At 44.2% G+C, this 16,902-nt stretch overlaps 1 protein-coding gene across 1 annotated transcript; it reads left to right on the top strand.

The window, feature by feature from the left end:
* Window positions 1-2,018: 2,018 nt before the first annotated feature.
* RBP3 (retinol binding protein 3) lies at window positions 2,019-15,964 on the top strand. The gene is made up of 4 exons (XM_010220829.2): window positions 2,019-5,066; window positions 11,620-11,810; window positions 13,538-13,680; window positions 15,480-15,964. Exons 1-4 carry the CDS (start codon window positions 2,019-2,021, stop codon window positions 15,806-15,808), a joined length of 3,711 nt encoding a protein of 1,236 aa, XP_010219131.2. The 3' UTR covers window positions 15,809-15,964.
* The last annotated feature ends 938 nt before the right edge of the window (window positions 15,965-16,902 follow it).

The following is a 16,902-nucleotide window of genomic DNA, read 5'->3' on the forward strand; positions in this document are numbered from 1 at the left end:
AGAAAGGTTCTGTGGCAGAACTTGCATTAGGTTTTCTCTAAAATGGAGTCTTATCTCTAACAGTAACCAGCAGGGATGCTTAGGGAAATAAAAGCCTAAGTGTAAACTGGTCCTTTCTGTAGCATGATATTCCAGCTCTGGCCGCCATTTGTTTAGGAACTCACTAAGCCTGAAATTGCATCTAGTCTGAGGCCATAAATGAATCTATCCTCCATGAACTTGTCCAAACAATTTTTTAGCCCATGTACTTTTGGTATCCACAAGTGCCGTAGCAGAAAGTTTAAGCAATTAATTATGCATTGTATGAAAAATACTTCCTTTTTATTAAAAAAAAAAAACAAACTCTGCTATCTAACAATTTCATTGTGTTCCTTCAGTTGTGATGTTTAAAAATTTGTCAAATAATTGTTCTCTATATAACCTCTCTATCTGTTTTACGGTGAACCTCTACCTAATGTCTCTTTTTTGGGTTGTTCAGCAACAATGGATTGTTCTGAAAAACAGTAATTAAGCATCAAATAGTTTTCTCCCCGGAAGACTGCTGTGGTGGTTGAGATTTTCTGCATATTAAAAAAATATGTGACCATATTTAATTTTCCATCCTTTGCACATTTACATGTACACAGATACACCTTAAACATGGAATAAAATAGCACGTGCATATATGGACTATGCTAATTCTATACAGACATGTTAAAGAAGGGAGCTTCTTGAAGACCCTTAACTGGAACTGCTGAATGACCCAGAGAAAAACACTGCACAAAACTTTGCTCATGGGAGCAGCTCATTTATATTTCAGGCCTCTCTCCAGTGACACCAAGAGAGTGTGCCCAGCCAGCTTAGACCATCTTTAGGCTCTCTGCTCCACGTGGGTTCATATGTAGAAACAAGTGAAAGCAACATACAAGCTCGCTCTTCCTAGATTTCCTCCACCCTTCTTGCAGCTACCCCCAGCAAGCAGACTCACTGACAAAGTAGTTCATTCTAAACTTAAAGCCAGAATCTGTCCGTGGATGGATTCGGCCTGTCCTACGGGAGTGCTGGATGCTGACAATTCACATGCGTGCAGCCTGCAGCTGCATCCCACATTTACTGATCCTCTTTCAGACTCTTAATACAATGGAGTCTCAAATACATTGTGGGCAGAAGAGCCCCCCCACGTACACCCCCCACATTCTATTTTGGTATATTGAGCCTAAAGTCTATTGGCTGGGAGCTGTCATCAGACATGACCATATGTTACTCAATGGTATTACAAGTAAATCCTAATTGAGTGCAAATTATGAAGATTAAAGTCACCTCAGATTTAGTTGTATTATGTTGAGGCAAACGGATTTCAAAGTCCTGTTTAAAATGCTGGCAATTCTCAGCACGGAAATTAACAGGCTGTCATTACCTTGGATTTTATGAGCTGTTCCAAATGTCTGGAGTTTCTTGTTTGGAGCTTTTAGTTATAGAATGTGAGAACAACCCTTTGCAGTCCACAGACTGGAAATATGTTCTATTGTAAATGGCATTTGAAAAAAAAATATTAAAAGTGGATACAACTAAGTCACAGGAGAATCTCCTGCTATTAGCTTTTCTCAAACGATATAAAAGATTGAGTGACTGCTGTTCTAATTTTGGGTAAAATTAAACAATAGTGCATTAAAGCAACTCACTGTCAGGATAAACCAGGACCTGTTTATAGCAGGCAATGAGCTTTTGAAAACAGTTAAATGCCAGAAAGTATCACCTTGATGATTGAAGTTTATTACTGTTTAATAAGAGGTTTGTAAAGTGGTGTGAAGCTGAACTTCATCTATTGGTGCACTTTGGCTGATGCACTCCATTTTAATGAGATTAAAGGTTTAATGCAGATAAGGGATTTTTATCTCTTTGGTGCACTTGGATTCAATGCTGGGATCTCACTGGGATTCACAGAGAGGGTCAGCTCTCCAGCTATGTTCATCTTGATCGATAAGGACTTCTGACTTCTTTCCTAGATACAATTTATTTTCTATTCCACAGGATACAAAATGATGAGGATACATGTCTTCCTGTTTTCAGCCTTGATCACCTGCAGCATATCTGCTGAGGAAATCTTTCAGCCAACTCTAGTGCTGGACATGGCTAAAGTCCTTCTGGATAACTACTGCTATCCTGAAAACCTGGTGGGAATGCAAGAAGCCATTGAACAAGCCATCAAGAGTGGAGAGATCCTGGATATCTCAGATCCCAAAATGCTGGCCAGTGTCTTGACAGCTGGAGTGCAGGGTGCTCTGAATGACCCAAGACTGGTGATCTCCTATGAGCCATCGCCTCATGCAGATCCCAACGAAGTATCTGAGGCATCTCCTACTCGTGAGCAATTCCTGAGTCTTATTGAGCATGTGGTCATGTATGACAAGCTGGAGGGCAATGTTGGCTACTTGAGGATTGATTATATCATAGGCCAAGAAGTTGTGCAGAAGGTTGGTGCTTTTCTGGTGGACAAGGTGTGGAAGACACTGATAGACACCTCTGCATTGGTTATAGATCTTCGTCATAGCACTGGAGGACAGATTTCTGGTCTCCCCTTCATCATCTCATATTTATATGAAGCAGACAAGATGCTGCACATTGAGACTGTATATAACAGACCTTCCAACACCACCACAGAGATATGGACACTGCCAAAGGTCCTGGGAGAGAGGTACAGCAAAGACAAGGATGTCATTGTTCTGATCAGTCGCCATACCACAGGAGTGGCTGAAGACGTGGCTTACATCCTCAAGCACATGCACAGGGCTATCACTGTTGGGGAAAAAACAGCCGGGGGCTCATTGGACATCCAGAAGTTGCGTATTGGCCCCTCTAATTTCTACCTTATGGTTCCTGTGTCACGATCTGTGAGTCCCCTGAGTGGAGGTGGGCAGAGCTGGGAAGTGAGTGGCGTGATGCCTTGTGTGGCCTCTGAGGCAGACCAAGCCTTGCAGAAATCCCTAGACATCCTGGCAGTTCGCAGAGCAGTACCTGGTACCCTAAGCCGACTCACAGGCATTTTAAAGGACAATTACAGTTTAGTGGAGCGGGTGCCAGGACTTCTGCAGCACCTCAGCATGTTTGACTTCTCTTCTGTGCAGTCAGCAGAGGACCTGGCCGCCAAGCTCAACACTGAGATGCAGACCTTATCTGAGGATCCCCGCCTGGTGGTTCGAGTCATGCTGCCTGGTGAAGCTGTTAGTGCTCCTGCTGAGAAGCCAGTTGCAATGGCAGCCAACCTGCCTGACAACGAGCAGCTTCTGCATGCCTTGGTGGATACTGTTTTCAAGGTGTCAGTGTTGGCAGGAAACGTGGGCTACATGCGCTTTGATGAGTTTGCTGATGTTTCTGTGCTGGCTAAGCTGGGACCCTACATTGTACACAAAGTTTGGGAACCCCTCCAAAATACGGAAAACCTCATCATGGACCTACGCTACAACCCCGGGGGCCCGTCCTCCTCTGCTGTGCCTCTGCTACTCTCCTATTTCCAAGATCCTGCTGCTGGCCCTGTCCACCTCTTCACAACCTATGACAGGTGCACCAACCACACACAGGAGCACAATAGCCAGGCAGAACTGCTGGGCCAACCCTATGGGGCTCAGCGTGGCATCTATCTGCTCACCAGCCACCACACAGCTACAGCTGCTGAGGAGTTTGCTTATCTCATGCAGTCCCTGGGCCGTGCTACACTAATCGGTGAGATCACAGCAGGCAGCCTGTCACACACCCGCACCTTTCCCCTGCTGCAGCCTGGACAGGGAATAGCTCGTGGCCTGACAGTCACAGTACCTGTCATCACCTTCATCGACAACCATGGGGAAAGCTGGATGGGTGGGGGTGTTGTGCCTGACGCCATAGTGCTGGCTGAGAATGCACTGCAGAAGGCTGAAGAGGTGCTAACTTTCCACAGGATTATGGGGATACTTGTGGAGGCTACTGGGCAACTCCTCGAGGCTCACTATGCCATTCCAGAAGTGGCTGGGAAGGCAAGTGTTATGCTCAGCACTAAACAGGCCCATGGAGGTTATCGGTCAGCTGTAGACTTTGAGACACTGGCTTCCCAGCTTACCAGTGACTTGCAGGAGGCCTCAGGGGACCATCGGCTTCACATCTTCCATAGCCACGTGGAACCAACCCCAGAAGAACAGCTCCCCAGTCTGATTCCCAGCCCTGAGGAGCTGGGCTATATAATTGAGGCTCTTTTCAAAATAGATGTACTGCCAGGCAACTTGGGATACCTTCGCTTTGATATGATGGCTGAAGCAGAAATGGTGAAAGCCATTGGGCCCCAGCTGGTGCAGATGGTATGGAACAAGCTGGTGGACACGGATGCCATGATCATTGACATGAGGTATAACACTGGGGGTTACTCCACTGCCATCCCAATCTTTTGCTCCTACTTCTTTGAGCCTGAGCCTCGGCAACACCTCTACACCGTTTTTGATCGCAGTACCTCCCACAGCACAGAGGTGTGGACTCTCCCTCAAGTCTCTGGCAAGAGGTATGGATCCCTCAAGGACATCTACATCCTCATAAGCCATATGAGTGGCTCAGCAGCTGAAGCTTTCACTCGGTCTATGAAGGATCTACACCGGGCCACAGTTATTGGTGAGCCCACAGTGGGTGGTTCCCTCTCAGTGGGCATTTATCGTGTCGGCAACAGCTCTCTATATGCCTCCATCCCCAGCCAAGTGGTACTGAGCCCGGTCACCGGCAAAGTGTGGAGCGTGTCTGGCGTGGAGCCCCACATCACCATCCAGGCCAGCGAAGCCATGGCTGCAGCTCAGCACATCGCTAGCCTGCGTGCCCAGGTGCCACAGATGTTACAAACCATGGGGAAGCTCGTAGCAGACAATTATGCTTTTGTGGACATTGGGGCTGTGATAGCATCCAAGCTTGCCAAGCTCACCAATAAAGATAATTATAAAAGAATTAACTCAAAAGAGGAACTGGCCAGGAAGGTGACTGCAGACTTGCAAGCTCTCTCTGACGATGAGCACCTGAAAATGCTCTACATCCCTGAACACGCCAAGGACAGCGTCCCAGGGATCATGCCAAAACAGGTACAGTTCCCTCATACCCAGTTATAATGATGCCAGCTAGAATGGGACCACTGAGCTGGGTGTCTCACCAAACCTTGGTCCCATATCATCAAACCACCATGATTTATCTGTGTGCACTGGAGAAGTCAATTCTGCAGTGGATTTTGGAGAGTGACCCCCACTGGACACTTGGGCAAGTCAGGGTAGGGTGTAGCTTGCAGATGGTCCCTCTGGATGTGTGTATTTTGGGGACACTTCAGGCTGTGTCTCTCAGCAGCCATCTGCGGCAAGCAAAGATTCTGATGCAGAGCTTCAGTGTTACAGGGTAGGTGTTTATTGTCTCTGTGATCCCCTCTCTTTCAGTACTACGGCTTTTCAGTAAATTAATGCAGAAACCCACTGCTACTGAGTTGGTAATTTGAGGGAAAAAAAGGGTTGATCCAGATTTGAGAAAAGAACAGTCATATAGTTTTAAATGGCTTTTTATATATAAAATTGTCATGCCTGCCTTCTGATTCTATTACACCAGAAAAACAAGCAGCTCCTTTGGTACTGACAACAGAAAACTGCTACCTCTCCTCAGGCTCTTGGTCAGCATCTGTTGGACTAAGTACCTGAGTGGAAGTCGGGTGACCCTCAGGGAGAAACTGATTTTTAATAACCCACTTCTGCCCGTGTTGTGTGGTTTGTGTAACAGTCTGTGCTTTGTTCTGAGAATATTTACACTCTGGTATGCCTTGGCAAGCTTTCCCGTTCATTGTTGTGCTGGAGGGAGCTCCCAGGAGCACTTGTTAAAATTCCACCTTCAAATTAAACAGAAGGTTAGGATAACCTGATCCCTGCCTTGGATGGAGCTAGCTCTTTTTTGGCTACTGCTCTAGCATGGCTATCAGAGATTTCTTACCCCAGAGACTCATAAAATTGCTGTTTGAAGAGCATGAATTTGCCTTCGCAATGAGCCAGATTGCACTAAGTGTCAGGTAACTATTAAATGTTTCCTGGGGGAGGAAATCGGTGGGCTTCCACCCTTTGAAGTTTCTGGCATGCATGATTTAAAGTGGACATGACCTTTGTGGCATTATCTCCAGCATTAAGTTCAAGGACAAGGTCTAAGCGTTTCCAAGAGGGCATTTTTTTCAGGTTTATTAGCCTAGAGACTTTGGCCCTATTCTCGGATCTAAGCTTAAAATGCGCTTAAATTGAAATAATTAATTAAAGGATTTTTCTATTCCATCACTCTCTTTCGCTCTTACATTTATTGAATGCAGAAACCTTCACCAAAAAAGTTTCAGACAGACATCCCTGCTAAGTTATTAGTAACACATCAGTAATGATACACTGTGTTTTCTCTACAGTCATCTGTTTTTTTTTGTTGTTGTTGTTTAAACAGTCCTATACTTTGACATAGTGGCTCTTTTAGTCCACATCACATTTGTGCACATTTCTTATCACATTAGAGCTAGCTTTCCTCTTGAGCTGCCAACCTCGCAAGCAACCCCCTGTCTTGGCAGTGGGAGTTTCTTGATAATGACCTTGACAGGGAAGCAGATCCAACCCAATTAAATGAAAGCGATGATGAATAACTGCAAGGAGGATGGGATGGGACATAGTAGACAGAGAATTGAAATGCATATAGACTTTTGCATCTGCTACAGTGGCATAGCTGCTGAAGCATTGTACAGGAGAGTGGTTATGTCTCCTCTGTGACAGGAGCAAGGTCAATGCTAGCTGGAGTTCTCTGCTGCATAAATGTTGCTTTCTAAAGTCAGACTTCCCAGAGGCTAATCCTGTATATGTTGCTTGTCATTCTGAAAACAGTCTTTTGTTTCTAAGGCAGACGTCTGTAAACTTGCTGTTGCCTAGTTCAATAATCCCTGGTGCTGCTGCCGCCTCTCTCTCCCTCCAGTAATACCATCCCTTTCCATACTGAAACACTTGCGTTAATGTATATCACAGCACTGTAGATTAGCGATGGAAGAACTGCTGCCTGATTTGGGCAAATGTGATATGTCAGTCTCAAGTGACAAGAGTATCCCCGAGGGACTCTGCAGGCCCCTTGATGTTGCCCAGAGACATTTAATGCAATCTTAACACCTCAGGGAGGTTTTGTCTTAATGTTTTGGTCATGCAGCTGAAAATGATGAACGGTGTCTCTCTTCATGGCACTGCATATCACTAGTAAAAGACAAAAGGGGATTCTTTATAAAGAGAAATTGCTTTGAATTGGAAGTCTTCTGTTTCCCAGACAAATATTGTATTCGTATTTTGGAGTATTATCCTTGCTATCAGAGACAATAGAGTTGCAAACACTGCACTAGAAATTGGTGTCATTTTCTTATGTCCTTTCATTAATGAGTGAAATCAAAATGGTCAAAGTGTCAAGACAGAAAAATCTCATTGATACATACAGTTTATCAGCTGCAGACAAGCGAGAATAAAATGTTATAGGCCCGTCCAATGCTGATTTATATCAGCATAAACACACAGAAGGCAGTGGAGCCATACACGTTTATGCCAGCCCCCAAAATATCTTCTACAGAACTCTCATAGACTTCTTGCAGTTCACACTTGATCTTGTAGTTAGTGAAGAAAAGGAAAATGTTAGTACGTTGATCAAGTTTGGTTTTTGTTTCTAGTAGATCTTGTCTTCTAATTCTGATACACAAGCACAATGCAGCTACTTCTGCAGGTCTCAATAATCCTACCAGTGATCTATTTTTTCTCGTTTTTTCTCATTGTTTGTCCACTAGTTTTATGGATTTTACATGGATTTTGGATGAAACCCCAAATATAGCCAAGAATAACGTTTCCAGATTTTCCTTTCCAGGGGTATTGGCTGAGAAATAACTCCTGGCTTGTAATGAGTGTGTTAGAAGCTGCCTGTTTTGAGGGGCCAACGTGCCAGGATGCAGTGCGGCCCGGTGTGCTGTGAAAATGTTGCTACCTTCTCTGCCCCTTCTCTGTCCCCCACAGAGCTCAAATAACCCCTCGTAGTCACTTCCAGAGCACCAGCCCAGAGGGTCCTGGCTTGTTACTGTGGTAACACCCCATCCTGGCCATCTCGGTATCCTGGAAGACAGTGTTAAATTCAAAGCTACGATTCTGGCAAAGCTGGACATTGACCTGAAAAGAAAGGAGGCCGAGGATGCAGAGTTCACCTGCAAGGTTCTTGCACAGTTTTAACAAAGAGAATAACTGCTGGCACCACTCTGGGAGTGCAGTTTACTGTGCTGTAAAGAGGACACTGAAAAAGAGTTGAACAACACTTGAACACTTCAACGCTTGAAGAAGTTGAAAGGATATGAGTTGTTTATTCCAGAGAAAACTGAGAGAAGCTGTGAAAACAGTCTTCGAATATGGAGAAGGCTGTTTCAAATATGCAGAGAATGATCTGTTTCCATCTCCATGGTGGTTAAGCCAAAAAGTAATGCACTTAAACTGCAGGAAGTGGTGAAGTTAGACAGTTTATGCTAAATGTTAAGAACATATTTATAATATTAAGGACAGTGACGTGCCGAACTGGATGGCCTGGAGAAGAACAGGAGATCTCCATAACTGGAGGCTTAAAAGCAAGTGAGACTTAGCTGTCGGCAGCGGCATAGCTGTAGTTAATCTTGCCTTGAGATGGAGAGACAAGCTAGGATGGACCTTTGCGTTCCGGCCTCTGAGGGTGTGGATAGAGCTAAAAAAAAAAAGGAGGAACAACATGCCCACACCCCTTCCTAAAATGAAATTTTATGTTTTTCACTGAAACTCGGACTCTGCAATGGCACAGTGATATTGGCTGGTGATTTTTTGACATACTGGGTTTGACAGCAGTAGCAACTTTAATGAAGATCAGAGTTATATTATGATGATGAGCCCAAAATTATCTGTGAAAAGACCCTTTCCATCTAAATAGACAGAAGAACTGAGAAGAGAGGGAGAAAAGAGATACAACTGGTAAAGGTAGTTTGCCCAAACATGGGGGTTATGTTACTGGAAGAGCCGCCGATGAGAACCCCGCATGAGACCCAGGGCAGTCTTCTAGGTGCTATTTTGTGTCACACAACTAGTTCCAGTTAGACCTGTGAAAAAGAGACTGCAGAAACAGGCTGGAGACGTTGTACAGTTAACTAGTAGCATCTTCCTTGCCTGAAGTGGTGCTAGCTCAGAGGTCCCACGTTGCTTATAGCGTTCTCCTTGCTAAGGCACCTGAGCGTTGATGTTTAACAACCAAGTCATCTGTGTGTAAACACTGCCCAGCCAAGCAGCAGCGTCTTGCTCTCAGCTGCATCCTGCCACAGTCTGTCCTTGGCCTGCAGAGAGAGCCCTGCTTCCCGGACAGAGATTGCTGCTGCTCTCTGGAGCTGGGCTCCTCCCCAGGTGGCACCTCCTTCGGTGACACCCAGCCCCTGTGTCACTCGCACAGCTTGCGCTGGGATGGCACAGTAACTCCTCACTGCCATTCTCAGCCTCCTCCACTCCTTTGGCTAAAAATTGTAAAACTTTTAATCTGACTTCAGATGCTCTGACTAGAGCCTTTAGAGTAGATGTGCTTTCATACCTCCTCCTGCAGCCATAAAAGTGGGGAACAGGTTTTTTTGAGATCCTCATTTACTCCCAAATTGCAGAGCCTTTAGGGGGCAAACTAGCCATGTCAAGACTTGCAACAAACCTGCAAGAGTTAGCAATGCTGCTGACAAGCCCCAAAATCCTCAGTGAACAAAGATTTGATACAGAACTGTAAAAGAACAAGTAGGGGAAAAAACACATTACCAGACATACATAGAATGAAGGGTTATTCTTAATCAATGTGCTTATGGGTATGCATATAGCATTTATTTTTGGAGATGGAGATAAGAAATCTGTCAGTAAATGATTGAGAGCGATATATCCATTTTACTTGTAGATGTTACCTATGAGTGATTTTTTTTTTGTCCTTCTGGGTGGACCAGCATTTCTGAAATACATATAAGCTCTGTCAGGACAATGTAATTCATGGTGGACATGTTCTTCAAAACTGTGTTTTGTTAATCAAAGTACACAGGCAGATCAAGCAGCATTGCTGCCACTGGGAAGTGGATTGGAAATGACAAACTTCATAGTATTGAACTGATGTGTTCACAGTCCAGATGCAGTGGTTATTTGTACAAGGTACAGTGAGAAAGAAGGATGCAGAAAGGGTCTCACTAGAGTTCACTCTCACCATCTTGTTAAAAACTGGCAGCAAACAAGGTTTTCGAGTTAGTCTTTGAAATTTTGGCATGCAGAAGGCACTGGATGACGATGGCAAATATCATCATTGGGAAAGATCAGGGAAACCAGATGTGTGATCTGGTAGCTAATATTCGGCTAGGAAGATGTGCTTGAGCAGCGTCAGGCACAGCAAGATTCATACCCCTTGCAAATCCTCCCTCATTAGTGTAGGGCTGTTAGTGGCAGTGGTGCAGAGCCCAGGCCCGGACACAGCACATGCAGCGCGATGTCACCTGCCTTCCCTGCAGCCAGGAGGCCAGAGGCTCCCAGGTTCTGCAGCTTGCTGCAGGTTGGAGAGCGCCCTTAGCTGACCGCTGCCTGCCCCCTCTTCCTCTCTTTCCTGTAAGATTTTGGAGCAGCTGAGGCTGAGCTATAGCAGCAGCCAACTGCTTAAGGTGCAAGTATAAAAGTTTCACTGCAACCATGAAGTGAGAAGGCCAAATTGCTAAATATATACATTGCTTATATGTAGTACTGCATATATAATATATATTCCAGTCTCCTTAAGCTGAAGGAAAACTTTCCTGTTTTAGACACATGCATGCAAAGCATCTAAATCTGGCAGTAGGAGCTGTCTAGGTCTCCAGTGCGTATAGGGGTTACTGGGATAACTTTATTAGTTGGCTACACATTACTATTAAAGAAAAAAAAAACTCAAAACTCTGCAGTTTAATAACATCCAGATAAACAAGATGTAGTAGATGACAGCTGAACATGTGAGATTCCAGGCACATGGCCACCATGTATGAGCTGTAACACGTGGCCAGCACATGCCTGACAGATGAGGCCTGACACATGAGGCTCCTCCAGGCCCAGGGAGCAGCTCTGTAACGGGGGCTGGGGCCAGGCTCACCTGTAACCAGCAGCTGTTCATCAGCTGAGGCTCATCAAGAGATTATAAAAACCTCAAGTGACTTATTTAAAAAGAACTGCTAAAGGAAACAAGTAAGTTTGGGAGGCAGGCCTGGGATGGCAGCAAAATGTGTTTGGGGCAGGGGGCTCTTGCAGCTTTTCCAGCTTTTTTAGCTGAAAGAATTCCTTTTTGGTTTTACATAATAAATTGAGCACTGACCAGTAAGGGCCTGCTCCAGGTTCTGAGCATGCAAGTGATGCATCCTGTACTAGGTCCTGCTTTGTGTCATAGCAGCTGACATTAACCCAAGTAATAGGCAAAAAATTTAATTCATGATCACTAAATGATATTCTTAAAACATGGTCACATTTCTAACATATGTCCCACCTAGGCTAAGCTTGACCCATGTGATTCCTTTCAAATCTTGTGCCAAGCTATCTGTGCCAGCAAATGTTTTTGTTTTTTTTTTCTGAACTCTTTCAGATTCCTTCCCCAGAAGCATTTGAAGATCTGATTAAATTTTCATTCCACACAAATGTCTTTGAAAACAACATTGGCTATCTGAGATTCGATATGTTTGGAGACTATGAACTTCTAACCCAGCTGTCCAGCCTTCTGGTCGAGCATGTTTGGGAGAAAATTGTCCACACAGATGCGCTGATCATAGACTTGAGGTAAACCTTTGAATGGCGAATAACGAAGGTTCTTTTAAAGTAGCATTTTATTTGTAACAGTGAATTAGCTTTACATGGCTTGCTGTCCAGTTTACAAGCAAACGTTGCTGGGATTAAATGAGTAAAAGGAAAACTGTCAAGGAAAACACTAACAGCAGAGAAACATATTTTAAGAGAAATTGTACCATGACTTGAGATATTTAGAACAAAATAGGTAAATCTAGGGAATATGTTGCAGAACAAAATCCTGGACCTCACATCTGTTGACCACAAATCTGATAATCTAAAAAAGCTTCTGAACTGTTACTCACAGTAAGGGAGATAGTTGACATTTGTTTTTCTTTCAAAAGCTTGTACACTTAGTAACTGAAGACCATGTGGATATGCATGTCAGGGCAAGCAGCTGCTCTGTCCTTTTGCTGCCTAGCTCCACTCTGGCTACATAGTTTTGTATTTCTACCACCCAGTGAGATGCCCTTGGTTGGCCTTTCAGTAGCTGAAGGTACATGGGGTCCCAGGGATAAACCTTATTGACCTCCTGCCTAGTACATCAGGACACTTCAAGTTCTTGGCTCCATCTGGCAGTCCAATAAATCCTGCTGGAGGAGGGTGACTAAAGAAGGAACAGCACGAGTTCCAGTGTTTCTCCATACAACCCAGCACTGGGAGAGGAGCAGGACCCCGCCTGTGCGCTGAAGGTATGCAGCAGATCAGAGCTCTGGCCTTCACCTTGTTGGGAGCCCAGGTGGTTGCTCAGCTGCCGGGCTTGCTGGCCGCCTGTCCCGCGCGCTGGCGGCCGCCGGACTCTGCAGGGCCCAGCTGCCTCCCGCCTCGTCCGGCTGTAGCCAGGCAGTGTGAATCCAGCACACAACTCCCAAGCACTGCAAAGTAAAGAGCAACGTTTCACTGTTTGGGACAGACCCAAGGGTCCCTTCTGGATTCTCTTAAATAGTTTCATGAAGCTGAGGAAACTGTTTTTGCCTTCATCTGTGCTAACACCTCAAACCTCAACTATAGAAGGAGAGCGCTGCGCTATCTCCTGCTAACGAGCAAAGTACGAACATTGCCAGGACCATGTGAGCGCTGCGTTAGAAACGACACACATGAAAGATAATCTGGTGTTCCATTGTGCATGTTCATAGGAGGAGGTTCTATCATGACATTTGCTCACTTCAGGCAGGCTTAATCTTCAAAGACTTACGAAATTAAACTGCAACCAAATTTTTCAATCATGACTGTCCTAAATGAAGTATCTAAAACAATCCTTAGGCACAAAAAGAAATGAAATGCAGCATGAAATAAGAACTTTTGTCAGTTCCACAGACATATTTTCCTTAAACTGGGATCTACATTTAAATACCAAGATTTAGATGTCCTCTTGTTCTTCCTATGTCAGTAATAGCATGCGTTATTAAAAGTAGAATTACAAGAATCAAATGTTTTTCTGCAGATTGAGATTCTGAATTTATCAATTTTTTTCCAGCTGACTCAAGAAAAAACATATCTTCATGCTTGTAGTCAATTGTGGGCAATTCCAATCCCAGATTCTTGGATGGGATTTTGCACTCTGGTAAAGGTACAAGTGCTGCAAAGGGAGACTGCCCTCTGTAAAAGTATTTCAGTGGACCATAAGCACTTTCCGTGTGGTTGTTAAGGAAGGAAACTTGGGAGATTTACTATCTGCTGCAATTTTTTTTGTTTCCTAATATTTCTTAATTTTTGAAAAGGTACAATATTGGAGGCTCCACCACTTGCATAGCAATCTTATGCTCATACTTTTTTGATGAAGGACAGCGAGTTCTCTTGGACAAAGTTTACAGCAGACCTGACGACTCAATTAAGGAAATATGGACACAGCCACAGCTCAAAGGTAAAACTAGTTTATTTTAAGAATAGCTTGTAATTTCATGTGTTGAAACATGAAATGCACCTGCTTGTGTGTTTTAGAGTGAGCCATTAGACACTACATCTGATTTGGTGAAAGCACTTGCCACTATTAGTTCAATCTGTGCAGAGAGTGTAAAAACAAAAATCTCCATCTTAGCTATATTTCCCAGTGCCACCTATAAATACCAGTTTATGGCTCCAAGGAAGGGGATATTTTAGGCATTGCGGTTTGTAAACTGGCCTCTGAAGTTTAGCTGATTACAGTGTACAGCAATTAATGACTTGCAACTTTTAAAAGCTGTCAAAATCAAAATTAATCCCATGCTGCTCAAATTCCTAGTAACAACGAATCCTTTCCATTATTTGTATGGAATTTCATATGTAGTTCTTCATTCCTGTCCATGTGATCCATCAGTAGATGAAAACACCCACAATAGCTCATCTTGTTCAGAGAATGAAAGAACAAAAGAGGCACCCTATAAACTTTGCACTTCTGAGTGAGTTTGGAGCATTCAGCAGTGTGTTACTTCCCACTGCTGCCCATGTAAGTTGAAGCAGTGCTGCAGTGTTCAGAAACAGACTTCTTCAATGCTCACAGAACGCCTCTGCAGTGCTAAGGAGTCTTGAACGCGCCTTTTGTTCTGCTCGTACTTAACACCAAGATAATGTGAAAGAGGTGCCACAGCAGTGCCTGCAGTTCCAGGTTTGGAGCAGTCTGAGATGGTCACCTCTGTGTCAGGCTGCAGGGCCCCAGTATTTTCCAGTTAGAGGTGAGCTGTGCTAGGGAGCGTGATTATGGACACGTTTCAGTTCCCATCAAAGAGAAAAGGCCGGCTCCTATCAACTTCAAAGGAGCTGGATCTGGTACTACTTTATATAAAATCTACTGCGAAGAGGATATTACATCTTCAGTGAAATGAGATGACCAAAGATGGTGTGATAATTAATTACCATGATATTGGCCCCTCGCAAACGGTTTAATATGAGAATTAGATGTCATGTGGTAAGTTGCCTGAGGAACCAGACTTTTTAGGAAGTTCAGAATTAATTTTCAAGTGATCAGGTCCTATTTCCAACATATTGGCCACATTTTCAAAGGCTCTCAGCTCTTGAAAAGTATCCAGGTTTTTCTGATATATTGAAAATCAGATGCAAGAAAATGCTGATTCCTGTAAGAGTATTTTTTAAAGAGAATAAGACAGCTTGGCTCAGATCAGTAATAAAGGGGCGTTTGAAGGGCTTGGGATGAAGGCAATGTAACCCTTCTATTAATAGACTGTACCAAGCCTGTGGGAATCCTCTTCAATTATAATTTCACAAAACGTCGCCTGCTCTGTTTGCAGGCTGTGCACAGACAGCCATGTTCCTACACCAGGGATGAAAGTGAAATGGAAGATGCCTTCATCTGAGCTTTGGGTATTCCTACTGGGCAGTGGCAAAGGTTGCTTCCCTCACCTGTCTATTCCACCTCTCTGATGGGGTCTGGAGCTCCCGTGAAAATGAAAGCCACAGAAAAGTCAGGAGCAGTAAACGTGAGCTGTCTGGAGTTCATAACCAGAAACTGATGAGATGAGCACCAGACAGGGTGTCAGATTTGTTCAAAACATAGCAGCTAGGCTAGTTAAAACACTTCAGTAGGATGAAACAAAATTTCGGACTTCTGTGGTTGCTAATAGCAGGTAGGGAATAAAGTGTTTTGTATCTTGGCTTTTCTTGCAGCATTATGCAAATGAATCTGTGAAAATGGATGTGTTTTGCGACGTTCTCTCTCTTTTCTGGCAGGAGAGAGGTATGGCTCTCAGAAAGGGCTAATAATCCTCACCAGTGCTGTGACAGCTGGGGCTGCAGAGGAGTTCGTGTACATAATGAAGAGGCTGGGCAGAGCTTTCATCATTGGAGAACAGACTAGTGGTGGCTGCCATTCCCCACAAACATATGAAGTAGATGGTAGCAATTTGTACATCACCATCCCCACCTCCAGATCAGTCATCTCTGCAGAAACTGCTTCTTGGGAAGGGAAAGGGGTGCCACCTCACATGGAAGCCCCAGCAGAAACAGCACTCATCAAAGCAAAGGAGGTGTTCAGCACTCACCTGCACAGCTCTAGATAGCCCAGTGGGGGATGTGCTTCTGGACAAAAAGGTAGGCTGTAATTTTCAATGAAGCCCAAAGAACTTAGACACTCAGGGGCTGAGCCAATAAAGGGTTTGGAAGCCCAGTGCAGGTTTCATCCATAATTTGGAAAATTAATGCAAAATTGAGATCCAAAAAAATCTCACTCTGTGTGTGTGTCTGTTCATGTCCATGTGAGGGGATGGGCAGGTGTTTATCTCTGTGGCTCAATATATTATGGGTCATGCATCACTCACTGCAGCCGGGCTCAGCTCCAACAAGTACATTTTTTCTACCCAGAATAATTCACATGCCTTGGGAATGGTACTCGGATCCCCATAGTAGCAGAAGTGAATTTGAGTTCTCAACAGCTGAAGGAGGCCTCAGTCTCATTTCTTGTGTGAGTTTTCTAGTAACACAGTTCTTAGGAACACACTTCTGCCATCACTCAGGTCTTTGCAGTTGCCTGTTATCGAGGCATCTATCAAAACACAAACCCTACAGATGAGGAGAATTCAATTCAGTTCAATTGCTATGGTCAGTGGCTCCTGACTTGCTCTTCAACATGCTGGATTTTTGACCCTGTTCTGAGGAACCCAGATCTTTCTGAACATTGTGGAGAGACTTGGAAAATTCAGTGGTGTGTCTGGATTCCTCTCCTGGGGTCCAATATAAATGCTAGTTGTTGGGGTGTCTGTTTTTTAAGATTAACTTCAAACACAGGGATTTCCTTAGGTCCCACAGAAAATCCCAGCTGTCTGTGTTGAACACATGAACAACCCCAAAGCATGTGTGGAAAAGTGAATAGGGCACCTATTCACCTTTGGAAAATGTGCACGTTCCCTTTTGTATGTCTGAAAGAAGAATTAACAACAGTTGGAAGATTATGCTTTTCCAAACTGAAAAATTACTGGAAACTGCTAACTTAAATCACTTTTCTGTTTCATCATTTAGATGTACTAAACTCTGGCAGGCTTTCCCAGTCTCCTGCTATTTCTTAGATGCATCAGTGCATCTCTGCCTCTCCCCTAGCATCTAGCAGAAGGATGGGGAATGTGCAGGAGAAAGGCAGTGGATTGTCTCTGTCACTGAG

The sequence above is a fragment of the Tinamus guttatus genome, unplaced genomic scaffold (assembly GCF_059628265.1).
Source record: "Tinamus guttatus ecotype Peru unplaced genomic scaffold, ASM5962826v1 Tinamus_guttatus_pri_ptg000314l, whole genome shotgun sequence".
Taxonomy (NCBI): Eukaryota; Metazoa; Chordata; class Aves; order Tinamiformes; family Tinamidae; genus Tinamus; species Tinamus guttatus.

What these genes read in the sequence shown, in the direction of transcription:
- RBP3 (XM_010220829.2), top strand. Translation starts at nt 2,019, where the DNA reads ATGATGAGGATACATGTCTTCCTGTTTTCAGCCTTGATCACCTGCAGC. An exon ending in CAGGGATCATGCCAAAACAG is followed by an intron (nt 5,067 to 11,619) that starts GTACAGTTCCCT and finishes GAACTCTTTCAG; the next exon opens with ATTCCTTCCCCAGAAGCATT. An exon ending in GACACAGCCACAGCTCAAAG is followed by an intron (nt 13,681 to 15,479) that starts GTAAAACTAGTT and finishes CTTTTCTGGCAG; the next exon opens with GAGAGAGGTATGGCTCTCAG.